This window comes from Columba livia, chromosome 2 (assembly GCF_036013475.1).
Source record: "Columba livia isolate bColLiv1 breed racing homer chromosome 2, bColLiv1.pat.W.v2, whole genome shotgun sequence".
Taxonomy (NCBI): domain Eukaryota; kingdom Metazoa; phylum Chordata; class Aves; order Columbiformes; family Columbidae; genus Columba; species Columba livia.
The window spans coordinates 140,014,786-140,040,669 of NC_088603.1; the positions used below are offsets into that span (position 1 = coordinate 140,014,786).

Below are 25,884 nucleotides of genomic sequence, written 5' to 3' on the forward strand. Positions count from 1 at the left end.
GTAATGTATTACACAAAATTCAGTACTTAGGGAATTTTAGTGTCCACTCATTGAACATGAGATAGAAGTCCTACATTTAGGCAACAGCAGTTTAGGATGATAATTAACATTTTTGCTAAAGTAGAAGACCACTGCACAACTGCTGACTAATTCTGCAATAACCTTGCAGCTCCAAATGATGACTTTAACAAGTGTTACTTTATTTATCTAGGGTGTCATTACTTCCCAGATAGTTGTCCCTCTTTTGCCAGAAGTTACTGTCCTCCTACTACTTCAGCTGGTTCTAGTAATGACACAATGTCTAAGTTTAATCAGCTTACAGAAATATGTTTTTTACTAGGATTCAGGACTGAGAAGAAGCAGCTGAAGTACAGGCACAGTTTCCACATCCCATTTGCCAGAGATTGAAGGGGCCTACAGAACTAAGTACAACAACCCTTGCAGAACTGTTTTCAGAACAGGTTTTAGAATGCAGAGGGGAAAAATTAGAGGGGTTTTTAACACATGAACTCCAGTCTCCAAGTCAGAGATCTATTTTTATATGAAGCTCCTAGTATTCACCATCAGTTTTTATGAGTTCGTTTAGAACACAATGACATAATATTTTTAGCTGAAGAGGCGGTTTCATTACTACTCAGCCATTAGCACCCAGCTCAATGAGGCCTTACTAGCATTTAGGCTTCTGACAAGTTTGGGCAGGTTCTAACGCTGTACAGAGGCTTGGCAAAGTTAAGAAGAAAAAAAAAAGTCTTTTTGTAATGAGAATTTCAACTAATCAGAGCTCAGGAAGTCAAAGTAAAAGCAGGCTTTGTTTTTGTTTAACTAAAAATAAACACAGCATTCAGCTGTCAGCTTTTGTTGGGGCATCTGACAAGTGATAACAGAATCTGCTACAAGTTTTACATCAAAAAATCCTATAAGGTTCACTACAGACAACAAATATGCACTTACAAAAATATTATCACACCAAATATTAAATCACCGTGAGACTGAAGTAGAGAAGAAAAAAATGCCTGAAGCTTAGTAGTACAAAGTATGAGGTTATTTACTTACGGTTCTTTAAGAATTCAGGTGAAAATTCTGGGATATTTTCAAAATTAGTGAGAGAAAAACATGACAGTACTACACCTAGTGACAAAACAGTGAGTGTGCAGGAGACAAAAGAAATGCTAATCTTATAATGCATGGGTCAAAGTATTTCTCCTAGAGAAAGTAAAGCCCTGTTACTATTCAAAGTCTTGGAGGTTTAATCTGTAATACTGGTTGCATAGATTCAAAGAACAGATGCCAATGGAAGCAGTGAAGAGTAATTAAGACAATCCATGAAACAGAGATTGAACCTAAGATATGAGACTAAGTTCAGAGTTTTTTTGTCAATGAAATAAAGAGTGAGTGGGTACTAATGCTATGCCGTCATAATGTTGGGGAAAAAACTCTAAGGGGAAGAACAGATGCATAGAACAGCTATTTTAACAGCAATGCTGGGGGAAAAAAGAAGGCAACTGGTTAACTGAATAGTAGAGCAATCTGGAATAGGTCAAAGATCATGAGACAATATTCTATCCAGTTTCAAGACAGAACTTGATGAGTTGACATAAGAGCTGGCACTAGACTCCAGGAGTCCCTTTCTAATCTGTGACTCCTGTATTTCTTCATGTGCCTATGAAAACAAAGAAAAGGCATTACTTTTTCTATTAAAATTAACCTAAATTGCTTAAGGAGTACTAATGAATAACCAGGATATGGAATAGGAGAATAATCTGACAGATATTGATGAGCTCTGTAATATGACAAAAAATTATTTAATCATTTTATCTAGTTAGTGACCAAACATACTAACATTATCCTATAAACAATTCAAAAGATTTATAATGATTTTTTGCCTAAGCTCTTCCATACTTGTCACCAAGGAAAGAACAATCAAACTTAAGTAATTTAAATTTCCTTCTCACAGACCACTTGATGTTTATGGTTCCTGCTCCAAATAAAAGATTTATGAAGTACAATCCTTGCAGTAACATCTGTCAGCAGCAAAAGGTTACATTTAAGAATTCTTTTTTAGAATTTAAACCCACAGCTCTGGCTCAAAACTTCACCTTCAGGAATCTAAATTCATTCCCTGAGCATGCTTTGTAGGCAATATTACTCCTCCCGCTATAGATCATGCCTGTCTAAAGGGAAATAAGGATTGCAAAGATAAGGTTTTCAGCAACAAATAAGCCAAATATTATCCTGAACATTAAAATTAATTTCATTATCTCCATCTTCCAGAGTGAAAGACGATTCACTCCTCCCTTTCCAACAATCTGTTGTAAATTGTAAGAAACACTCCTGAGCTGGAGAGTAATCATGGATAGAACATTCTAGAAAAGTCTTGACCATTGTAATTTCTACCCCAGGACCACTTTTCCATCCATCATCTTTGTGCTAGCTACAAGTGTTAGTACCTGCCCTTAGATGTCTGAAAATTAGTTCAGCCTAGTTGAAAAAGAAAGATACTAGACATTAATACCTACACTCCCTGACACTCAGACTGATTTTTGTTTGGGTTTTTGTTTTAGTTTGGGTTGTGGGGTTTTCTTATTTTGGTTTGGATTGGGTTTTGTCTTTGCTTTTACAAAGTAGTAACCTATGTTCTCCTTTACCGTTTCATTCAAGTCCAGACTCACATAGCTTAGTGATATCTGATGGACACTAATTGAGGGATGCAGTACACAGAAAAGAACATACTAAGGGGGACGCAAAAAAAGTTACTTCCACTCTCCTACACCAAAGACTTCATTTCTGTCAATAATGCAATCAGATATCATTAAATAATTTATTCCTTTTACCCAAACTATTAGAAGCTATTAGATAACATCTAATAGAACACAAAGTATGCTGTGGTTATCCTTTCCCCATACATTAAGTATATCACTGTTTTATTTCTCCCTTATGTCAAGGAATAAATCTGGTTTTATAAAAATAAAAATATCACTGTCAGAGAGAAGCATTAGCCATGGCCTTCTTACATCACCTCAACTCTGGTGTAGCAGTGGGCAACAGCAGAGAACTCATTTCACCTGAACACCAGAGCATAGTTAAATTTGTGATACACAAAACTGAACAAGAGACATTTGATTCAATAAGATATTTTTGTGAGGCAGATTTAGAAGGAAAAAAAATATGAAGTTTTAAACATGTCGAAACAGGGGGGAAAATTTAAAATTGTAGAGTAGGTTTCAAGTATTTTCCTCCTCTCAAGCTACTCCTTGTTGGATGGATGCTGTAGATGTCAAATATATGACCTTTAAAAACAAATAATGCCTGTATCAGAAAAAAAATCTACTAAAATTATTCTCTCTGAATTATTCAGATATTAGCAAGCACAAACCTTTGAATAAGGTCACACATGTCTTACCAGAATTTTTTCCTCAAATGGAAAGGATACTTAACTGATTCTTAAACTGAGCTCCTATATGGTTTTCCATCCAAAGGTGCACCTGTTTCAGAAATACTTTCAGAACTATTGAGAAAGTTTTTTTAAAAAAAAAAAGGCTTGTGCCTCATGTATTTCTGGACTGGACTGCAATACCACACATCAGAAAGCGAGCTAAATCCTCTGACTGTCGTAATTCTCCCATCAATCTCAAGAATACAATTAAAGTTTTATATATATATTCACATATATATATATATATATATATATATATATATATTTGAGATGTGAAGTACATTGGTATTCAGCAGAGGTAGAATGCACTGATGCCAATGGCAGTCTGACACACTGACATGCTGTACTTATTCTATATTGCAGTTACTAATATCCCCTATTTGATAGTTCAATTATAAGAAACAAAACTAATCCAAATGAAATTATTATAAAATTATGAACTAAGTGCTTTCAGATTCTTGTGTAATATAACTTCCTTCCTAGAAAGTTCTTAATCATGTGAATTTAACCTTTAACAGAAACTATTAAATATCTCTAAAAATGTATAGTTATTTTATACCTAAGAATAGAAGAACCAATCAGATAGTTCTCTGAACTAAGTTCTAAACAAGTAGGGAAATGCAAATATTAAACAAATCAAATACTTTAGCAATTTTCCTAATTGCAGTTTCCTCCTCTGTAATGATCTGCCATTCTTCCTAAACCAAAACTATATACACACATACCTCTATATTTCCTAGCTTGTCCTAAAATCCTTCCCCTCAGTTCTTCCCTCAAAACAGATTCTATATAAAGTCAGTCTTCCAGTTCAAGTTCTACCAGCCAAACCCCAGGCAAGAATAATGCAATGGCTTGGCAAACACAAATAACTGTGTAATTAAAGTGTTGATAATTTTATTCATGCAATAAACATTATTTTTCTGGATTATGTATCAGGTTTATCCCTTCTTTAATGATACCATGTTTGGTTAATAAAGTTAGCACTAAACTTTCTATGGCATTTTACTAAGCATGTTGTTCCTTCTCTTTCCAAATGCTACGTGGCACAAGTATGCTAAAAATATTAACCAAACCAGTTGGAGATGAGAAATAGGAAGTAATGTTTCTTAAACATCCTGAAGTGAATTATTGTGGTCCATTTGTCTTAAACATCCACAGATTACGGGGCGGGGGTTGGAGAGAGAGAAGGGAACCACAACTCAGTTGTTACTTGTAATTTTCAGACAGTAAAAATAAAGAGATATGGTAATAAATATTAATAGAGGCAAATACAGAGCTTATTTCTTAGCTTTTAAAATTATTTATCATTTTTTAAAAAATCAGACTACTTTAAAAATAGCTCAGTGATAAGCCTTGCCTACAAATACACACAGTAGAATTACAACATCACAAATAAAAATAAAACACACAGGACAAAATCAGAGGGTGAGTGGGGAAGAAACACCACCTGACTACAAATGTTCTGCATGATGCTTGTGACAAATTAAGTCTTTGAAAGGAAAATTAGGAAAATATCATTTGGAGAAGTAAATTGATATTATATCTTCATAGTACAAATACTGTGTCTACGTGTCTACTTCTGTCACCTGTATTTCAAGCTGTTTACAATTGCAAGGAGTTTGAGGGTTTGGTTTTGTTGTTTGTTTGTGGGTGTTTGTTTTTTTTTTAAACCCAAACACAAGAAGCAAAAAACAAAAATCATTTAAGGTCTGAAAGGCAAATTAATTTCTATTCTGTAAAGGATCAGCATATTTAGTTCAAGAGCAAAATCAATTAATTCCCTTAATTGAACCTACAGATAGAGAAGGGATGATTTCTAGCAGTAGATAACCCTCAAATTCAAGCAGAAGATGATCCAGTATCTGGGAGGTGAAGTAAAGTCAGACTAAATATAAAGGGAAGTTCACAACAACAAGGGTAATGCAACAGCTTGTTTAGATATGTGAATATATACACCACCTGAAGTTTTCAGGTAAAGACAAAAACTCTGTAAAAACAGTGCAATAGAATATCCACACAGCATCACCTTGATTTAGAAGTTACTGTTCTATTGACTTGCGTTACAGAGGCTAAGAGATCAACAAAAACATTATTCTGTTGTAAAATTCAGACAACTAATACATTGCTTTTGAGGTATCATCATTTATATGGGTACAAGTATTTTTTGCATGTGCCCTAGGTAAATGTATTTTTTAACTATTTACTGAAACTTAAAGTGAATATTAAATAAATCCCATTTAAAAGATTTTTTTAAATAATTTTAATTTGTCATTAAGACAAGAATCACATTTTTAAACATGTGAGGTGCTCTAAGCTAGATATTGAAGATATCTAAGATATTGAAGACTACATTTAAGATACTTTATTAAAAGATTTAAGATGTTAGTAAGTGCCTAGCTACTACACAACAGGTAAAACAAGATAAAATGTTTTAAAATGTTCACTTTTTTCAAAAACAAAAATATACTACATTGATTAAGACATGTACATGAGACGTTATCAAGATAAGTCAGCAAAAACATATTGAATGAGACTTTCAAAATGCATATATTTAGGAAGAATATGAACAAGATTAAGAATTTAGGAGGAGGAGAAAAGGAATTTAATATAAGGACTTAGACGCCTGACAAATTTAGAGTCTCTTTAAATTTCTTTTGCTTTGGGCACTTCCTGGAAGAGCATCTTTTTTGTTATTCTGTTTTGCAGATAAACTAGTACATTCTTTTGACCCATGGAAAGCATGCAAACATAATATACAGAACTCAAACCCACATGCCTCTCTGCTACATAGTCCCCGTTTCTTTACCAATTGATATTTAGCAGGATACTGACATCTTGGGCAGGGTTTTAGAGCTTCATCAGTGAACAGAGTTTTAGCAACCTGTAGCAAGAAGAGGGAGAAGACAGCTACTTAGTTCTTGTAAATTAAAACTTTCTAAAATTTGAAAGCAAAGAGCTTCTCAGCTACCTACTTTTATGTATTCGTTCTGTCTACTAGTTGAATGGGGAACAGAACTGCATCTCCTGGGTGTAAGTTCAGCATATGAAGTTGATGTTTGTACTACAGGAGTTCTGGCTTGAGCTTGAACAGGCCTTAGAGCAGATCTATTGAGAACATTAAGTCTTGTGGCAGCATCTTCAGCTTTCAATAAATGTTCCTGTTATAGGTTATAATTATTAAAAGAATTGAAAAGAAAAAAGATAAAACAGAAAGAGGAAACAAATCGGGTTTATTTCATTTGGGATTTGCAGCTGGTTCTTCCCCTCTGCAAAAACAAGTTAGAAAAAGAAATTACATATAGTGTGGGTATTTCCCATTAAATATTTATTTTTAGTAAGGAAACAAGAAACAGGAGCATTGAAAACAAAGTCCCATGAGCAGACTAAAAAGCCAATTGTCTTTTAGCACTCTCTACTGGTCCTCATGTTTTTGAATTAGGACACATCTCAATGCAAGCAAGCCTGGAAATAGCAAACATAAGTTTTGTCACAATTAAAGCAAGGTTACACTGAAATGTGTGTGTATACACACGTAGAAGATCTAAAAAAGTTATACTGCTATTAATATGCCTGTTTTTCTAGATAGCCCTTTAAAAAGTTCTGTATGTCCTTCAGTTGTTCGTAAGCAGCCCATAAAGAAGCTGAGCCACAAGCAGTCCTGAAAATAATTAGGAAGTAGTCTAGAGAGGGTCCTACTGCACTGCAGACTGGAGTGAAATTGAAAGAAAAGAAAGGAAGGAGGGAAAGGAGGGAGGGGAGGGGGGGAAAAGGAAAGGAGGGGAGCGGGGGAAAGGAGGGGAGGGGACCACATAGTGGAAAGACTAGTACTCAAACTGTGGATAGCTGAAAAAGCAATAAAAGCTATTACATTCTCCTGTTAGAATCCTTCACATACTCATGTTGGAACTGTCTCTATCAATTAACTTTCTGTAGTTTTACAAGATCTTTCCTCTAACCCATCTTCTTTCACACTTGAAAAAAATATTACCTTTTGAGATGAACCTTACCTCAGCTTCTTCTTTCAGGTGTTTTATGTACAGCTTTCTCCTCTTATCTGCATTTTTATCTTGTACAATGATTTCACGCCAGTTTTTGCTTACTTTCCAAATGCTGGAATGAGTGAAAAAAAATTATCCACTTTCACATACTGCCAAGTGGTATAGAAGTCATGATACTAAGACTACCTTTTAAAGATTTTTGCATTATTTCATATGCTATTGGTCATTTTAGAGACTACTGCTATATACTTCAGGAGTTAACCATATTGTTATGAAACACATCTCATTTACTCTTATGCACCACTGTATAGAATAACAGAAGAACCTAGAGAACAATTGCAATATAAATACAGCACATCTTTGACTTAAAAAATCAAATAAGTTGCTTCCTTCCACGTAAGCCACTTACCAAGTTTGTTTCTAAAGTCACGTATATGTGTGTTAAGTGGTCTAAAAATATCCATGCCCTTATACTTCCCTCTATTATCCCATTCCCTTAGTAACTAATAACACACATGGCACTCTTGACTTTTTTAAAATGAGTGACAGTTTCCATTGATTAAAGACTAATCTAGAACATTACTCATGAAGCAAAATTCTTTGAGCATCTTTGTGCTTAGAAATAACTGAGGTAATTAAATACACAAGTAAAAAAAAAAAAAAAAAACAACAACACTAGAGAAACGTGTTTTGAGTACTATGCATTATTGGGGAACTTCTGACAAGAAGTTACTTCCTAAGCTTAATTTTTTAAATTTATAAGTACTGTGATTTAGTTTTAAGTTTACTAATTCCTATGTTCAGCTTTTAATTCTTTTGGTTTTTAATTCTTCCACATAATATATTTGTAGAACTACATAGGAAGAGCCACTTGGTTAATGGTGACAATTTTTTAAATTTCCCCAGAAACAAATTAATTCTATTGACAACACCTGCTATTCCAGAAGTTATTTTAATTTATTTGCAGAAACACATGTTTTCACCTTGGCAGGGAGGGGGGGTGGCAGAGCAGGGAGAAGCAAAATAAAGCACTAGTACTTACCTGCATAGACTTTCCACTGTCAAAGCATCTAAAACTATAGCAAGAACGTGTTTCAAATTTCTGTATTTTAATTCTGTTAAAATATCTAATTTTTCAAGGCCCATTTTCTTGCCAATGAGTCCAGCAAGAACATGTTCCAATGCAAATATTTCTGTTCCATCAGTATTCTCTGGTATTTGATTTTGCCCTGATCTTTGTCTTTGCAAGCAAATTTCATGAACTAGTTTCAGAGCTGGAGTTCTTGAGAGATCTTTGTGACTTACAACTAGGTCCCCACTAGACTGTTCTTCTAAAACTAATGCATGGTCTTCACTGACAAAGTTTCTTTCTTTTTTTAACAAACATGCTGAAGTAGAAGGTCTGCCATAACGATCTTCTGTCTCTGACTGTGAGCCTTGTTCCCGAAGAGTGGACAATCTTCTAACTCGTTCGAGTTTTCTTGCCTTTCTTTTACTATTCAGAATTTTGGAATCTTCTTTATATTTTTGGAAGACCTCTGGGAAAGATCCCTCATGATCAGATAGTGAGTCTCCTGATTTGTCCAAATGAAGTGAATTATATCCACTATCCTCAGGTGTTGAAAGAGCTGGGTAATTTGCCAGCTTAGCAGGGGGAGAGTCTGTATCATGTATTTCAAAGTTAAAGTTCTCTACAAGATTGTTGATAGAAGTCAGGAACTTACCCTCATTGGCCTCAGGTGACACACTGCAGGTAGGGGTCCTAAGCAACCCATCACTAACACTCATAAGGACACCTCCATTTAATTCATTAGTGTTACTAACAGTAACATCCTTACACTGAATTGGAGATAAACATTCTGGCTCTAGTAATAAGGGGTCCTTACATTTGGACTCATCTAGTGTAGAAGACCTTTGTTGTGAAAAGGAAAGTCTCCGTTTTGGGCAATCAGGATTAGAGTCCTCAATTTTTGAAATGCTAGTTGTCAGAGGTTTGTCACTTCTATCTTTTGGAGAAACCAAAGCAGTTTGTGAAAGTTTTTCTTCAGAGCTTAAAACACAAGAGAATATTTTTTTCCTGATGCTTCCTGAAGAACTGTCTTGCCTTTCACAACATCCTACAGTGGTGCCAGCTGGAACAGTCTTAGATAAAAGCAGCCTCCTGCGTAGTGAGGACCCTTTTCTACTCACTTTAGGGGTTTCAAAAAAATCTGCACTTCTACTTGTTTCTCTTCTTTCTGATAATGAGATAGAACTAATTTCATTTTCAATAGATGATGACATAGGAAAGAAGACATTTGGATTAATATGCTCAGAATGCTCTTGTAGCAATGATAAAGTCATTGTTTCTTTGTGTTCTACATCAGGATCTTTTACTGACTCATTGCATGGGCTGCCCAGAAATACTGAAGTACAACATCTGTCTTTAAAACTGGAGTATTTAAAATTGCTGCCAGGAGGTGTTAATCTATTTCTTTTAAGCACATTGAACATTATTGGGCGACTGTCTGACATCTTCTGCTTGGTACTTTGACTCTGTAAATTAAGATACCAGTGTTATTTCTGAAACAAATTATAAAAGTAGTCACCAAAACACGCTCAGATTAGTGAGAAAAGGCTTGTGTACATCTGTCAAGCTAGCAGCCTTGACAAAAGTATTTTAATTAGTCTTAGTAGAAACAGTGCTTATACATGAACACAAAGATAAATTGCAATCAAGTACATGGTTAGATGAGAGATTAAAATGCATAGTATACTGTGAGGCAAATTAAAATATACATCCATTTAGCCAACTGATCTGCCAATCCTCATCCACCAATCCTCATCCAAGGAAAAAAACTTCAAATAAGCAACACAGCAACTAGAGTCTCATCTGTGCCGAAATCAGTGACAAAACTCCCTCTCATTCCAATAGGACCAAGATTTTTATTTGCACTATGTTATTGGTTCATCCAACCACTAACAGCTCAGTCCTCAATAAGTAGCAGAAGCTCTGGTAATATATGAATTTAGACAAAAGGCATTTTCTCATTAAAAAAGGGAGAGGATTAATCATAAAGCCACAAGTCTACAGGTCTCCCTGTAATTTACATCCCTACAGTCCCTGGAAGGAATAAAATTTGACCTCTAGTGACAAAGTGAACAGTACATTCTTATCTGCTGCAATATTCAATGTTATTTTGTAAAGATGCTCTCTGCTTTTACTCTGCTTGGTAGGTAAACTGAGTGTTCTGAAGCTTTAAAGAAACAGATTGACTTACCATATATGTAGATAGAAAGGTTCTTTTAAACTTAGTAAGTATAAAAGCTTTTAAGAGTGACTATATATTTTCCTAGAAAAGTTACAAGTGGCTGATGCACCCATTGAAGTAAGACATGTAAGAACATAGACTTACTTTTTTGCCACTCATATATGGCAGAGTTTCTCCATTCTCCACTCTGTTTCTAGAGTGGCAATAGGTCACTGCTTTCTACACACAAGACATAGTAATAGTATAAAAGATATTACAAATAGTGCCCATATGAGGTCTGATGTCACAGAAACCATGGTAGTTCACATCAACTTTGTAAGAACTTCAAAGTCTGTATCAGCACCTTTTACTGGGGCATGTTACTGGTCTCTAGAACTGATATTTTGGAACATAAGCCTGGAAATAGTTATTGAGTTTTCGGAACAGAATCTTTAAAGGCAACTTAAACACCAAATATTAAGACATTGCTAATATCCCAACAATCCTGACTTAGTCAAGCCCCAAGCCACCAAATGCAAGCAGTGGGAATCCAAATAGCCTGGGTGACAGAACTCTTCTTTGATGGTGGTGTGCCATTTAATTAGAGTTTTTTGACCCATACTGAAGGCACTTTATAAGATCATTGCAGTATATAAAGTGCCTCTTCTTGATTTCTGCTGTGAGAAGACAGAAACATATAAAAGTTCAAAAGAGCAGACTGTGAGAATTGGGCATAAAGGCCTACAGAATCATGTTAATATCAGTATAAAAATCAGTCAGATATAAAATAAACAAATCCATCCACATAATTTAGAAAAATTCTTCCAGGAAATAGAGGTATGTGAAAATAATTCCAATAGGACTACAAACTCTGAAGTCTGACCTGGTTCCTTTCTCTCTACAAGTACCTTGCTTTCACATTTGTTTTCCCTCACTGCTTTTTCCCCATTCCCTGTTTTTACTTGGTGAAATAAATGACAACGCAAATAAGAAACATGAGGGTATAGTTTTAAACTCATTATTACAGGAAAAACTTCCTTGACAGTGCAGGACTAACTCCAAACAGCATCTAGGGTTTCATATGCATCACTTTTCAGCATTTTAGGCAATAAGCTGAAAATGCTGTGTTATGAACTAGAAAATAACTTTCAGAAGACAGGAAAAAGATGTGAAGAGTCTTTGTGTAGTACATTGCTGCTCCTAAGTCGATTACTCATGCTATAAGCAGAGGACCACATCAGCATAGCTCTTCTTTTTGTAAAAGGAGGAAGACCTGTAAGAGACCTGTAGCAGCAACAGAGCATTATCTTTGTGTAATCAACAAAAAGAATAGGGATTTCCTTTTCAATGCTGAATTTTGGTAAACTGCAGTTAGTTAATGAACGTTGCCAGGAGATTTGAATTATGAATGCTATTTAGAGACAGATATTCAAAATCTCAATCACACCAGAAAAACAAACAAACAAACAAACAACCACAAACAAAATACCCACAAAAAAAGCAAAACCACCATGCCCACACTTACCTTTAAAAGTATGAGTGTTTTTGTTAAACAGAGTCAAACTAATCACACGTTGAACAAAAGTGCACAAGCTTGCGTGTTTAGAACCTTAATGTTCAGTCAGCATGCTGAAGAAACAACAAAAGGAAAGCCCACATTTGCAGTTTCATTCTCAGACATTCCGTGGGATAAATTATCTAATATTATGAACAACGGAGAGTAGAAGAAATTTTAAATATTACAGTATAAAATAATTAAAGCAAAATTATGAAGTAACAAAATCACAGAAACACAATTTTTTGCAGTTGTAGGGGAGATGAGAATAGTTTCCAAACCCGACTAGAAGCCAAAAATATGATGTAAATACGCCAACGTCCAGCAGGAGGAGCCTGTGAGCTTACGCTAGTGATACTGAGAGCACAATTTACAAATCATTGTAGGGGAGTCACTGCAATACAGACACTGAGCGAACAGTGTCCATTATACGTCTTTACAGCAATTCCTAGTGCATGCTTCAGTTTTGTATACACATTATTTTTGTTCAAAACGTATTACTTGTACAAATTAAGACTTAATTTAACACAAGGTCTCATTTTACAAATACGGTACACAAGGAAAACTTTTCAGAGGTGCAGAACATCTCTCAGAATGAGATGCTACTTATATTCATAAGAGATGCCTAATAAAACCTCTGATGACTTGTCTAGAGTTTTATAAGCACTTCCTTTTTTATCAGGAGAAAAGTTTCATCCACTAGATTTGACACATAACATCAAGCCCTTCTCATTTGGGGATCTTGAAGTAATTTCTGCAACTGTTGTTAACTTCGTTTCAGATATCATAAAACAAATGTGCAGGGAAGCAACAACTGGTCACACAGCAAGTCAGTTACAGGGGAAGGAATAAAATCTATATCTGTTAAGTGTAGATTCTTGTGCTCTATACATTTCTCATACCTATTATTAATCTCGTAGATCCCAAATTGATCTACACTTCAACTGCAATCTTTCTAGCAGTTCACAGAACAAAGTACCATCTATCCAGAGACCAAAACTAAATTAAGAAGAGGATTCAGACAGTTAGACAAGGAATAATTTCTGACAAGCTTAGTCTTACAAAGTGTCCTAAAAGGGTAAAAATGCTGATTACTAGAAGGCAATGTATATGGTGCCTGTAACTTAGATATGAGTTCTGGAATGGAGTCATGCCTGTTCCTGATACTAATTTACATTCCCCAGCAACACACACTGAACATTTATGCCTCAAACAAGACATTTTCTGTCCTTGCTTGTCACCAGTCACCCCTGTTAACAAAACAGATAAAGGCAAAGTTTTGGTGACACGAGTATTTGCTCTGTTATTTAAACAGATATTATATTTATAGTAAAACTGACTTTATTGGAAGACTCTGGCTCTTCGAACACCCAGATCTAAAAAGCAGAAGAGTCATTAATACCTTCAAAGCTACTAATATTGAAGAAAGTGTAGCTAAATCCTATCTGTAAGGTGTGGGTCACTTACCCTAATTTGTGAAGTAACTCGAGATCTTCCAAAGCAAAGGTGCTGTATTCAAATAATTGCTTAGCCCTACTGACAACCTACAGTGAGAAAGGATGTGGAGATAAAAGAGAGAGATGCAAGATAAACGTTACCCAGCTGAGACACGGTTTTCAGTTGGTCTATGTATGCGTTCACTGCAACGTCTAATTACCCAGTGGTGAAGATTATAGACGGCTACCAAGGGACCAGCACCCGAGGGTCTCTCAGTCACCTGGGATGCCGGAGAAGAGCAAAGCAACAGCTTCACCCCCTCATCTGGCAAATCGCTGGGCACGGAAATCAGAGTCCCCTTTCCACCGAGTACAGCCGAAGCGGCCGGCGGAGCTCCCTGAGGAGGGCTGAGGGAGAGGCACCCCCGCCCCGGCTGGCTAGAGAGAACGGGGATCCTGCCGCCTCAGCAGCTCGCCGCCCGGCTCCAGGGCCCGTTGCCCTTAGTGAGGAACCGCTTCGCTTCTCTCCACCCACACCGGCTCCTCGCGTGCGGCTGCCGCTGCTTTCCCTCGCTTGGGTTTGAACTACCCGCCCTCACCAACCGATGCCGCAAAGGCTCCCCCGCCCCCTGCGGCCCTCGGGAGAGCGGCGCCGCCCTGGGGCGAGGGCAGGGCGTCGGCGGGACGGGACCCTGAGAACGGCTCCGCCAAACGGGAGAGCCCGCTCCTCAGGAATACGGGAAGATACTGACAAGGCTTGCCTTTCTCCTCACACTTTATACTCCGACCCTGCGCGGGGGGAGCCACCACCGCCCCCAGCCCACCATGAAAAGCGCCCCTGCGCCGTCCCTCCCCCTGCTCTGCCTTTTCTCAGGTGCCTGGTGAGGGTGCGGCTTTCCCGCCTCCCCGAGAGCCCCCTCAGCTCCCTGCCGGGGGGCGCCGGGCTTGAGCGGCGGCTTCAGAGGCGCTGGTCGATCACGGCCAGCCAAAGGCTTCCATAGGTGATGAACCTTATCTACACCACAATCTTTAATTTCGAGTCACGAGGGTGCTAATTAATTCGAGTTAATTAGTACATTCGTACCTGACGGCCCAGGAACAAAACAGTCACAGAGCGTTTGTCAAGTCGCATATCCTTTAAATGTTAGCCGGGTGGGAAATGCCTGGGCGAACCGTGGTTTTAGTTAATCTGTATATTAAAAAAAAAGCCCCTGAATGCTTGGGTGTCTGTTTCTCTGGAGCTCGGAACGGCTAACGAGGGGCCCCACACCTCACGGACCTGCTGGCTCCGAGTCGCGGGGGAGCTGCGGGCAGCGGGGAACCGGCGGGCCGGCGGGGGCAACCGGCAGGCCCCGCAGCAGCCGCCCGGGCGGGGCAGCCGGCGCTTGCCACGCAGGGACAGAGGAATGGCCAAATCAAGCAGCGTCGTGTTCTGTTTCTGATGGGTCTTACTCTCCTTCGCCTCGTGATATAATATTTAGGCTGGATTATCTCTAAATTTTCCGTTTCTTTCCCTGTTTACTCTTCCGCTTTTCTCCCTCCACCAGAACGTCAGATGTAAAATCGTCGCGTGTGACTCCAAAAGCAGCATCTGCATTTAAAGAAGCAAAATAGAGGCTTTTGAAAGAAACGTCGATATCTAGTAGCCTAATTCCTGTGTGTGAGGTTTGGCAAGTTGGTCTATGTCACCCGGGTGGACTTATGTGACTTGGATGAAAAATATCCAAGAAATGTAACAAGTTGTAGTTGTGACATGTAATGCAATTCACAGCAGCACCAAAACAAAAACTGTGATTTAACAAAAAAGTAACAAAAAAAAGCAACGAACACAAAAACCCGACACAAACCCAAAACAAACAAAAACCCACCCAAACAAAAACAAAACCAACCAAACAAAACCCCAACCAAAACCTGAGAATATTGTTTCTAAACAAAATGAGGTACAACAGTTCTGCAACATATTCACGTTGCACTCGGCTACGACCGCATTTCCTTCCCCCTAACAAATAGCCCCGCATCCCTCCACCTCGCCCACAAAGCCCTTCCTCACGTTTTCCTACCAATTCCCCGAGAGCTGTTTCGCTTCGCTGAACAGTGGGGATCCCCCACATAATCACAACCCTTTCTGCCACCCTAAGCCCGAGGAGCATCTTTCGGGCTGGTGTTCCTCAGCCCGTCAGAACGCGGCTGCACTGTTTCAGCGCTCCCCTCGAAGGAGGCGGGCTTTATCAAAACTGGCTCCAGTAACCGAAGCTTTAATACCTGGTAAAACATCTCATTTTTCCAAGGAAACAGTCAAAGGATGTCAGTAATCAAGCAATTATATGATTTCTTTCTTAATAGCGGAGACCTTATTTTCACAGACTTAACTTTAATTTACTTTTTCATGGCTGTTGTATTAGCAAGTCCTTTTAAAATTATCGGTTTGGGCAAACAGAATCACAGAATGGTGGGGATTGGAAGGGACCTCTGGAGATCACCTAGTCCACCTGCTAAAGCAGGTTCACCAGAGCAGATCACACAGGAATGTGTCCAGGCAGATCTTAAATATTTCCAGAGAATACACGAGAATATATGAAACGAGTCTGGAGAAATAATGTCAGTTGTGTTTTTATTTGTTTATTTGTGAGACGGTAATTACTTAGTGTGCATTTACCGGGGTTCGGGCTTCCCCCCCGCTCTGCTCCAAACTCTGGGTACACCCCACACCTACAAAGACGACCGTGGGGGAGGAGAGGACGCCGGTAGTAACGGCACCGGGACATCAGAGTGGAGATGAACAGTTTCACCTTTTCACATATCGCTTTTCTTGCTTGTCCTTTATTCTGGCACTCACAAAGTTATATTTAACTTTATTCATCCTCGGCAGTATGGACAAGCAGTTGAGCTGTCTAAAATCATTACAGTATTTTCATTACGTTTAACTGAAGTACAAAATTAAGATAACAGCAACTATTTATTATTCAAGTTTACTTTAGATAAGCTATAGGTCATGTATGAAGGTGATTTGCTACTATAAGAATAACATCAATAAATTACAGCTGATAGTGCCTCACACATATAAATGCATTCGGGTGCTTAGAAAACAATTTTTATTCAGTATTCAGAAGTAGAAAAGACTTTTCCTTAAACTGGGAGACCTCTCGAGTGATGAAGTCATTTAAATTGGCATATTCACAAAACACGGTATTTGTTAAATATATTTCCAGGAATAAAAAAAAACCCAACTAGCTAATTCTACAAACTGTCTATCGAAGATGCCAAATTCACACCGCCATGACTGAGAGCAACCAGCATCGTTTCCAATCTCGTCCGCGCTATTTCAGTATATACAGGAATTGCCGGCATTTGAACTTTTCATAATACAACTTTACAGTTAAAATATGCAGCATGGCAGCTTGTACGTTTGGCTTAATATGGGCGCATATGACACCACCCACAAGATTAAAATATCAAGCTGTGGTTTTTATCCACGGATCTCAGGTAAAATGCTTCTGAAAAGGGAAAGGACTTCGAGGTAAAACGGCTCGGCGGTTTGAAACCCCGCAGCCATTTGATCAGGCCCGGCACAGGGATTATTTTTCCCCGAGCACGTACAGTGGGTCCGGTACCGACAAATGAAAACACCGGGTACGTTGGTTGCTATTTCATCCCGCCATGCAGCTCTTTGCTTTCTTTTTAGGAAACCGACGCTGCTGTTCATAGGAAAGCTCATGTATGAAGAAATGCCACCAAATACCCCGCCCTTTTTCCTAAAGTACCGAACGCCGAGAGTACTTAGTACTTTCTCAGCTTAATTACTCAGCGGGAAGGAGGCCGGGGCTGACGGCGGCCAGCTCACGGGGACCAGCCGGGCCTCCCGCGGCTCGCGGGCAGGTCCCCCCGGGCGCGCGTGGCCGGCTCGCGCGGCCTGTGACATAACGACACCCGCTGATGTGCGCGGCTCCCGCGGCACCAGGGAGCGTGGGGCGCGACTCGGCTCGGCGGCACAGGCCCCGCCTCCGCCGGCGCCCGCAGTGTCGTCATCAGCCGGCGCTGAGGAGACCGCGAGGCTGACGGAGTTGTTCGTGCAGGCGAGCGGGGGTCGGGGTTTCTCCGGGGTGTTTGGGTTCCTCCGTTGGGACCCGGTGCTCCTCGTCGCGGCGGGAGGTGGCGGTGGCGAGTAGGGAAAGGCCCAGCCCAGCCTCGCGGGCTTCCTTGCCTCCTGCCCTTGTGGCCAGGAAGGCCACTGGCATCCTGGGGTGTATTAGAAGGGGGGTGGTTAGCAGGTTGAGAGAGGTTCTCCTTCCCCTCTGCTCTGCCCTGGTGAGACCACATCTGGAATATTGTGTCCAGTTCTGGGCCCCTCAGTTCAAGAAGGACAGGGAACTGCTGGAGAGAGTCCAGCACAGGGCAACAAAGGTGATTAAAGGAGTGGAGCATCTCCCTTATGAGGAAAGGCTGAGGGAGCTGGGTCTCTTTAGCCTGGAGAAGAGGAGACTGAGGGGTGACCTCATTAATGTTTAGAAACATATAAAGGGTGAGTGTCAGGAGTTTGGAGCCAGGCTCTTCTCGGTGACAACCAATGGTAGGACAAGGGACAGTGGGTATGAACTGGAACACAGGAGGTTCCACTTACATTTGAGAAGAAACTTTGTCACAGTGAGGGTAACAGAGCACTGGAACAGGCTGCCCGGGGAGGTTGTGGAGTCTCCTTCTCTGGACACATTCAAAACCTGCCTGGACACACTCCTGTGTAACCTCATCTAAGTGTTCCTGCTCCGGCAGGTGGATTGGACTAGATGATCTTTCGAGGTCCTTCCAATCCCTAACATTCTGTGTAAAAGCCCTGTGGGATGTTGGGAGAGGCCTCCGTGCAGAACTGGGGTGGGTTGAGGTGCCTGAGGCTGCAGGGCTGGAGGACTGTGAGGAAGGCTGCCTGTCCTCCTCCTTCACAAGCTCTTAGCGGGGGGTGTGATGGAATGGGGGTGTCTTTCTTACAAGTACTTGTGGCGTCCTCTCGGCACCGGTAGTGTGGCCGCTGTGTGGTCTTCACGGTAGGTGACAGTTGCACCCTGGTGCCCACGGGTGCATCTCTGCACCTTGTGGCCATGTCAGCGTGGCAGCTCTTAACAGCTGCAGGGCACATGAAGCCTGGCTAAGCCGTGGTACCTCCCTGCAGAATACTTGGCAGCAGTGTTATTTTGCTGCATGAGCAGCACCAACTCAAGTTATTGTAACTGTTGTCCTCCTTAGTTCAGCACTGTGTTTTAGAAGATGCTACTGCTTTCAAGCACTAAGAGATGACTGCTTATATCTTACTATAATGTACTGGCACAAAAAGACTATAACACATATGGATTAAGGTGCCACTATGGCAATGGTAGAGCAAAACCTTACTTGAAAGTTATGGAGTTTAATGGTCTCCAGTTCTCTCAAATGGAGTAGCATAATGGGGTTTTAATAAGGTGGTTTGTCAAGTGCTGATCAGACTCCATTAAACAAAATTTACCATAATATTAAGCAAGAGCATATAAGAGTCATGCTCATAAAGAAGCATCATAAAAGCTACTCACTGGCATAAGAGTTAGGAATTCTTGTCTTCTGTGTCAGGAAGAACAGCGACAGAGAAAACAGCCACCTAAAAAATCATCTTCTAGTCTAGACTTGCACTGAGTGGGGGTAAAAGTGTTTACTGTCTCTCTGGTGGTTACAGCAACAACCTTAAAGTTTATGGTTGCAACCATATTTATATGCTAGGATAGGATTACTTAAAGGTTGGTAGAATGTTTGAGGAGTATATGTAACTATTTTGCCTGATACTATGAATGAATACTTGTCTCCAAATAACTTGGAAAATTCAAAACCATTTATAGGGCATTAAGGGGTATTTGAAGAGTAACAGTGAGTTGTTGAACTCTTAATCATTTTGGTAATAATGTACACCCATGTTAGGATTTTGAGGGTGGAATTTCTTCTTTCTGGCCTCTCATTTTGTTTGCATTTTGTTTGTTCATTTGTTTGTGGGGTTTTTTTGTTCAGTTTGTTTGGGTTTTGTTGTTAATTTGTTTTACTGTTCTACCTACAGTCTGTTCCCAAGATTTCTAATCCATTAGATCAATGAAAAGGTAGATTAGTTAACTAGTGTTGAAACGGAAAAAATATTACAAGGCTTATCTTATTTGTGATAACACTGTTTTTGCCAGCAAGGAAATTCTTACCTCTGGCAGAAGGGACAAAAGAAAATATTTTTCATTGAGCTTTAATGTTTAAAACCCTGCTTTCTAGAAAACATTGTGCCCTCTCCATACTTGGAGGTTTTCAGTACCAGATTGGTAAGGCTCTGAGAAGCTTGACGTTACTCTGCTTTGAGAAGTTGAACTAGATTACTTTCTGAAGTCTCTTCCAACCTGAATTATTCACAGGATCACAGAATGTAAGGGATGGGTGGAATTTGTTTGGTTTTACTCTTAAGGAAGTCTTCATCTTCTGTTAGCTGTAGATTGAGATATTGAAGTGACTGTGCATACCTTGGGGAAAAGAAAAAAAAAAAAGTAAAAAACCAAACAGTTATGTTGTGTGTTTTTTATTTAGAACATGGATTCACAGAAGGATGTTCAGCCTCCAAAGCAGCAGCCAATGATTTACATTTGTGGAGGTAAAGAAAAGTCATCAGTGAATTTTTTTTACTTATTCCTGAAGATTTGATATTTTAATAATGAAGAATGCGTAATTTTTATACTGAAGAGTACATAAGTAAAATATTTGCAGTGTGTTCTTTGAAGATTTACATGCTGATAGTAACACATATATGGGGTATATATGGATAGCGACGTTGGAAGTAATTCACTAGAGCTTGTATTGCTGTGTGGAGGTCCTACATCTCCGGAGGACAATTTCTCTAAGTGTTTGCTTGTGATGCAGATACTAGACCTTCTGTTTTGTGCATCTTGGAGAGGGTTTTTTCATAAATGCTGTGTGGTCACGCAACTTTTATTGAAGTGCAGCAGTCAGGTTCTCTCTTCCCTATAAATAAGTCAACAACTTGAAAGTTGGTGGTTTTGAGTAATTGCTTCAGGAATATCTGAGATATTTTGACTTTTAAGAAAATAATCTTGGGGCCTTGGGGAGCTGAGCTGAAGTTTTTGTTAGCTGACTGGTTTTATCAAGGGTGGAATGTATTCTGTGCAGTCATAATTTGGTGATTTTTAGCAAGATCATCTTTGATTTTAATATAAATTAAGTTGTTTTTTTTTTTTTTTTTGCACAGTATCTTGATAATCATTCAGCTCTTGGTACAAATTCATTACAATTATTTTTTTATCATGCTTTATTTGCCACAAATAGGTATTTGACTATTATGACTTTTGAAAGTTCTCTATGCATTAACAATGCTGGTTTTGTTTACCCTTTCTCTTCCTTCATCACATCAGAATGTCATACAGAAAATGAAATAAAGGCAAGAGATCCTATCAGATGCAGAGAATGTGGCTACAGAATAATGTACAAGAAAAGGACAAAGAGATGTATCCTTTTACATGTGCACTGGATGCTTTTGGGAAGTTGTGGATGGAAATGAGGTCTATAAGCGAAGCAGAATGGAGGATTTGTGTAATTATGTAAAAGTCCTTGAAGACCAGAAATCAATACAGTAGAGCAAAGTGCTATAGGGAGTCTCTGCAGTGTAAATGATAATCCAATTTCTATGTAAAATATAATAAGCTGTGATAGTGTCCTCTGGGTAACATACTGTGAATGGTTGATATTAGTCAGCATTTTAATAAAAGGAAAGTGTTGTGGGGTTAATTAAAGAGGAGTTTAGAAATGCTTTTATGTAGTTAGTTGTGACTTCAGATTTAGGCAGTCTCTTTTGTTCCCCTCCTACCCATCATGTTTCTTCTCCCTAATCTTTTTTCAACCACAACAGATTTTTTTCTTTAACTCCACTATTCCAGTGGTGGTTTTTGATGCTCGGTGATTTCTGCTGAAGATAGAGTGACTTTATGCTGCAGTTTCATCTTTCTGATAACTTTGCTGTGTAAATCCATTGGTGTACAAATGTACTTTTATTTGTGTTTTAAGATATGGAAAAATTAAAGTTTACTGTGATACTAAGTTTTGTTTTTACTATCTTCCAGCAATAGATTTCTAAAGCTGTCATTTAAATTGTAGTCAAAGTATGTAGTGGGGTTTTTTAAGCTCCGTGGTATTGTATTCTTTTTGAATTAATCTTGTTTTCGCTACTCTCATATAAACTTTATTTGCATTTTAACTTTTAAGTGTTCTTTGGATTCCTGTGAACTGCATAAAACACCTGTGGTTTGAATAAATTCCACTGAAAATAAATAGAAGACTACACAAAGCTAGGTCCTGAAACACAGATCGGGATTTCAAAAGAGCAATTCTCAAAGGACTTGAGAGTACCCAATTCAGTTGTGGAAGAGGTGTCAAAAAATCATCATAATCTTGGAAAAAAAAGAGGGGAGGGAGGCAAGGTAAAAATTAAGAAACCATGTGTAAACAGATATTCCCAAAGTGCTTCTTGGCTTGGTTATACTCAAGGAAATAATTAGGTCTGTACTGTAAAGATTTGGGTAGTGTCCCAATATTAAAATAACGCTTTGCTTTTCAGATGATTTGTGAGGGGTCTGTAATAAGAAGATCAAAGTGGTTGTTCTGTATTGATGAGCCAAATCTTCTCCATCTGCCCTTTTGAAATGTGTGTTGAGTAATGCTAAAATAGCCTTATCCATGAAGTGTACTACAAAATGTGTCTGATGCTGTTTTAGTCTACTTTAGTGCTTCCAAATCTCAGTTTTGATGGTGCTCATTACGTGATTAATAATGTATCACTATAGTAAGGCATCTTTGTTAGAGACTGCATGACCATCTACTGACTTACAAATGCACTTCAGTGGCTTGTTTTAGGGGATAAAAACATTCTTCAGGTTTTGTTGTGGAGCTGTCTCATGTATCTGATCTTGGCTGTAAAGACATTTCTTATCTAGATTTTTTTCCTTGGACCCAGATACCCTTGGGTATAAATGATGACATTTTTACTACACCGTTTCCATCAGTTTGTTCACAAATTGGCCTGGGCAGGGTGCACCTTATGCATGCACAGCTGTTGAGGTGGCTGCTCAGAGGGTGGGTGCAGGAGCTGCCCCTCACAAGGGCAGTACCAGACAGCTGGAGGGGAGGGACGGGTTTGGCTGGGCTGTGCACAGGTTGCAAAGAGCCTATGCTGCCATCACAAAGGGATGCAGACCTGCTGTGAAGACTGTGCCGGGGGACTGTATGGCTAACAGGCAATAGTGGTGGAGGCATCTGGGGAGACCGGTGTTTCGAGGGGGGCTGGCTGTTCTAAGCTAAATAAAATACCACATTGAAATCAAACAGGTGCTGTTTTACTAGAGCTGAACCCACAAGTGTTGTATTCCTGCCCCTAAGCCCGAGGCGGGGAGCGCCGCGCTGCCCCGTGCCGCCGCTCGCCTCAGCCCCACTCCCGCCCGGCGGAGAAAGGGGCGCGAAGCGCGACCGCCGCCACGGCGCGTCTGCGCATGCGTGGAGGCGAGAGGGAGGCGGGCGTCACCGGGTGAGGCGAGGGCTGGGTCGTGTCGGTCTCTCGGAGGCAGCGCGGTAGCGGGCAGGTGGGTGCTGCAGTCCGCCTCACGGCGCCAGTGCCGCTGCTGAAGCACGGAGGAGCTCTATGGGAGCCTCACAAGGGCATAACTGCGGGGGCAGCCCCGTCTCCGCACCGTCGTTCCCGCTTCCCTGCCGGGGGATGGGGCGCGTCCCTGCGAGCCGCCATGTTGTACATAGCAATGGTTGCTAGGGGCGGGTTGGCCGCGCTGCCCGGGCTCCGGCCGTCATGTGGGGGGGGCCTTTGGTGTGGGATTTGAGGTAAATTCCTGAGTCCGGGGGGTGAAGGTTGTGCTGTCAGCGGCCGCTGGGCAGGGGCCGCGGGAGCGGCCCGGAGGAGAGGAGCGCGGGGCTGGAAACAGGGGTGTCCGTTACCGCCCGGAGCTGCGCGGGCACCCGCAGGAACTCCCTGTCCCTAACGTTTATTGAAATACTGAAACGGGAGAAAATGGTGCCGTTCTGCTCCTGTCTAATTATCTCCTGTATTCGTCTGTCTCTCCCATGCATGTTGTTCTTTTTCGTGTACTGAAGCTGTGAATTCTTGGGGCAGAATCCTGTCTTTATGCAGTACCTAATTATGACCAGTTATTATTTAACTGGTACTGTTTTGTAAACATTTTTGTGCAACTACAAATTAATAGTGTAATTATACTAGACATTATAATTGGATTTATGTCCATAACTGATTGCTTTAAACACTATATAACATGGGGAATTTCTGCTCCATAAAGCTTGGAATCAAAACAGAAAAAGATGCAGATAAGTAGATGAAAGGTACAGGGAGACTGGAAGTGTTCAGTTTGAACACCCCTCTTCATCAGTTACAGCCTTACTGGAAAATATCCAGATTAGTACAGTAATATAATCAGAGGCCCAGAAAATGCAATTAGTAAGGAAAGACAAACATTTGGCTTTATTTTGGTTACAGAGAAGGCAAAGGTTATCATTTCATTAGATACACTGAATTGGTTAACGTCATCCCTTTGAAGGGACCTGAGGGCCCTGTGCCATCTTCTCCATCATCCCCACCATGCTTGCTTAAAATAGGTAATACTGTATTATGTTTAAAGAAAAACAGAGAATGTGGCAGGCAAAAAAAAGGTAGTTTTTCTTTAAACAGTCTTTCTGACTTGTTCTGCCTTGCAGAAGCACTAGAATTTTGCATATAATTTTTCCAATAATTTTTCCAAAACATCTCATATATAACTGTACTTCTGTCATCAATCTACTGTCAAGAACACTTTGTTTGATCAGGTCTTCAAATGTGACATTTTTCTTTTGTGGCAGTAGATCCACTTGCATAGTAACAGTGTAGTAATTCAGAGCATGAACAGGGTTAGTCCTTAAATTAGCGTTGCTTCAAAATGAAACTGAATGCCTATAGAATCACTACATTTTTTCATTTTGATATTTAGTCATGGGTGATGAGTCAGTACCATTTTTGCTGGACCAAGGAACCACTAAAACATACCAAATACCTATTGCTCACCTGGACTACAAGTTCATTGAAAAATGCACAGATGTTAAACACTTGGAAAAGATTCTCAGGGTATTAAGGTATGTGTTATATTTTTTTAACTTCATTGCTAATTATATTCTTGTTCTATGCAAGTCAAAGGAACCCAACCTAAATACTCCATTTGTTTTGAATCTCTTTATGACTTTCTAATTTAAAAACTAAAATACAAAGTTTAAGTCAAAGTCATGTCAAAAGTGTCCAAATGATAATGCTAGAAATCCAATTCCTGTTTTAACCATCCAAAAGGTTTGAGTAACTCAGTGCCAGTTTTTCTCAAATGCTGCCAGTGGACTTTCGGTTCTGTCATGAAGCCAACTTGCCTGACTGTGGCCACTTCAGATGCCATGCTTGTTTAACTTTTGCTGAAAATGATGAGCATGTTTTAATTAGAACAGTGATGTTAATTTTGAACTCTGTGTGTGTGTACACTGGAAAGTGGTCGAAGGTTAACTTACTGGAATTTTCTGATTAAAACCTTATTAGGTGATAGTAGAATTCAGTTGTAACAGGAAAATAGTCCCGTGCAGTGACTGTGGTGACTGCATATACAGAGAAATATGGAGGACACAGTGCAGTGTAGTTAGTTTTTCGTAACTTTTATATCTTTGCATTTTAAAGGTCTGGTGAAGAGGGATGTTATCCTGAACTTACATTGTTTTGTGAAAAGCGTATTGAGCATTTAGATCCAAGGAGCAGAGCTCTGAGAAAAGACAAGCCTCCAGCCACAGCTTCTGATTTCACAGCTGAAGAATGGGAAACAATTAATGGTGAACTGATGGTAAAGTATAACTGTAATAAATTACAGTTATAAATAACGGTCAGTAATGTAATCACTTTGATATATCAGTCTTTCTCTTGTGCATAAGTAGGATGTAATTATTTGATTAAATGAGGAAATTATCAAATAATTATGTTGGGGGTTTTTAATTATTATTTTATTGCATTAATGTCACTGAATCTTTAATGTACATTTTAACTCTACAGAATTTTTTTGTAGATTACTTCTTATTCAAAAAAGCACAGTTGCTTTTTGTCTTAATTGCTCCTCCCCATTAACAACAGTGCATCATAAGGATAGTTGTTAGGGTCATT

At 39.6% G+C, this 25,884-nt stretch overlaps 3 protein-coding genes across 9 annotated transcripts in view; 2 read left to right on the plus strand and 1 right to left on the minus strand.

Annotated features, from left to right (window-relative positions):
- Positions 1–5,742: 5,742 nt before the first annotated feature.
- Positions 5,743–14,436, minus strand: FBXO43 (F-box protein 43). The gene is made up of 7 exons (XM_005499414.3): positions 13,874–14,436; positions 13,684–13,760; positions 12,187–12,290; positions 8,474–9,966; positions 7,441–7,543; positions 6,406–6,591; positions 5,743–6,314 (listed from the first exon to the last, which is right to left on the minus strand). Exons 4-7 carry the CDS (start codon positions 9,943–9,945, stop codon positions 6,066–6,068), a joined length of 2,010 nt encoding a protein of 669 aa, XP_005499471.2. The 5' UTR covers positions 9,946–9,966; positions 12,187–12,290; positions 13,684–13,760; positions 13,874–14,436; the 3' UTR covers positions 5,743–6,065.
- A 3,123-nt stretch (positions 14,437–17,559) lies between these two features.
- Positions 17,560–22,693, plus strand: POLR2K (RNA polymerase II, I and III subunit K). 5 transcript variants are annotated; one of them, XM_065054116.1, is made up of 4 exons: positions 17,560–17,725; positions 20,226–20,289; positions 21,065–21,157; positions 21,587–22,693. In XM_065054116.1, exons 2-4 carry the CDS (start codon positions 20,229–20,231, stop codon positions 21,607–21,609), a joined length of 177 nt encoding a protein of 58 aa, XP_064910188.1. In that variant the 5' UTR covers positions 17,560–17,725; positions 20,226–20,228; the 3' UTR covers positions 21,610–22,693. The 5 variants fall into 5 exon arrangements, with proteins under 5 accessions (XP_064910188.1, XP_064910191.1, XP_064910189.1 ...); XM_065054119.1 differs by having other exon boundaries at positions 17,649–17,735; XM_065054117.1 differs by having other exon boundaries at positions 17,656–17,715.
- A 476-nt stretch (positions 22,694–23,169) lies between these two features.
- SPAG1 (sperm associated antigen 1) overlaps positions 23,170–25,884 on the plus strand; it is a 38,508-nt gene continuing 35,793 nt past the window's right edge. Inside the window, exons 1-3 of one of the 3 annotated variants that reach the window (XM_005499481.3) lie at positions 23,170–23,281; positions 24,689–24,830; positions 25,411–25,570. In XM_005499481.3, coding sequence (XP_005499538.2) covers positions 24,691–24,830; positions 25,411–25,570 — 300 coding nt within the window. In that variant the 5' untranslated portion in view covers positions 23,170–23,281; positions 24,689–24,690. The remainder of the gene's footprint in view (positions 23,282–24,688; positions 24,831–25,410; positions 25,571–25,884) is intronic. The other 2 variants (XM_065054095.1, XM_065054096.1) reach the window with 2 other exon arrangements.

What these genes read in the sequence shown, in the direction of transcription:
- FBXO43 (XM_005499414.3), bottom strand. Translation starts at nt 9,945, where the DNA reads ATGTCAGACAGTCGCCCAATAATGTTCAATGTGCTTAAAAGAAATAGA. An exon ending in ACCTGAAAGAAGAAGCTGAG is followed by an intron (nt 6,592 to 7,440) that starts GTAAGGTTCATC and finishes AACCTATAACAG; the next exon opens with GAACATTTATTGAAAGCTGA. An exon ending in GACAGAACGAATACATAAAA is followed by an intron (nt 6,315 to 6,405) that starts GTAGGTAGCTGA and finishes TTCTTGCTACAG; the next exon opens with GTTGCTAAAACTCTGTTCAC.
- POLR2K (XM_065054116.1), top strand. Translation starts at nt 20,229, where the DNA reads ATGGATTCACAGAAGGATGTTCAGCCTCCAAAGCAGCAGCCAATGATT. An exon ending in AATGATTTACATTTGTGGAG is followed by an intron (nt 20,290 to 21,064) that starts GTAAAGAAAAGT and finishes TCATCACATCAG; the next exon opens with AATGTCATACAGAAAATGAA. An exon ending in CAAGAAAAGGACAAAGAGAT is followed by an intron (nt 21,158 to 21,586) that starts GTATCCTTTTAC and finishes CCACTATTCCAG; the next exon opens with TGGTGGTTTTTGATGCTCGG.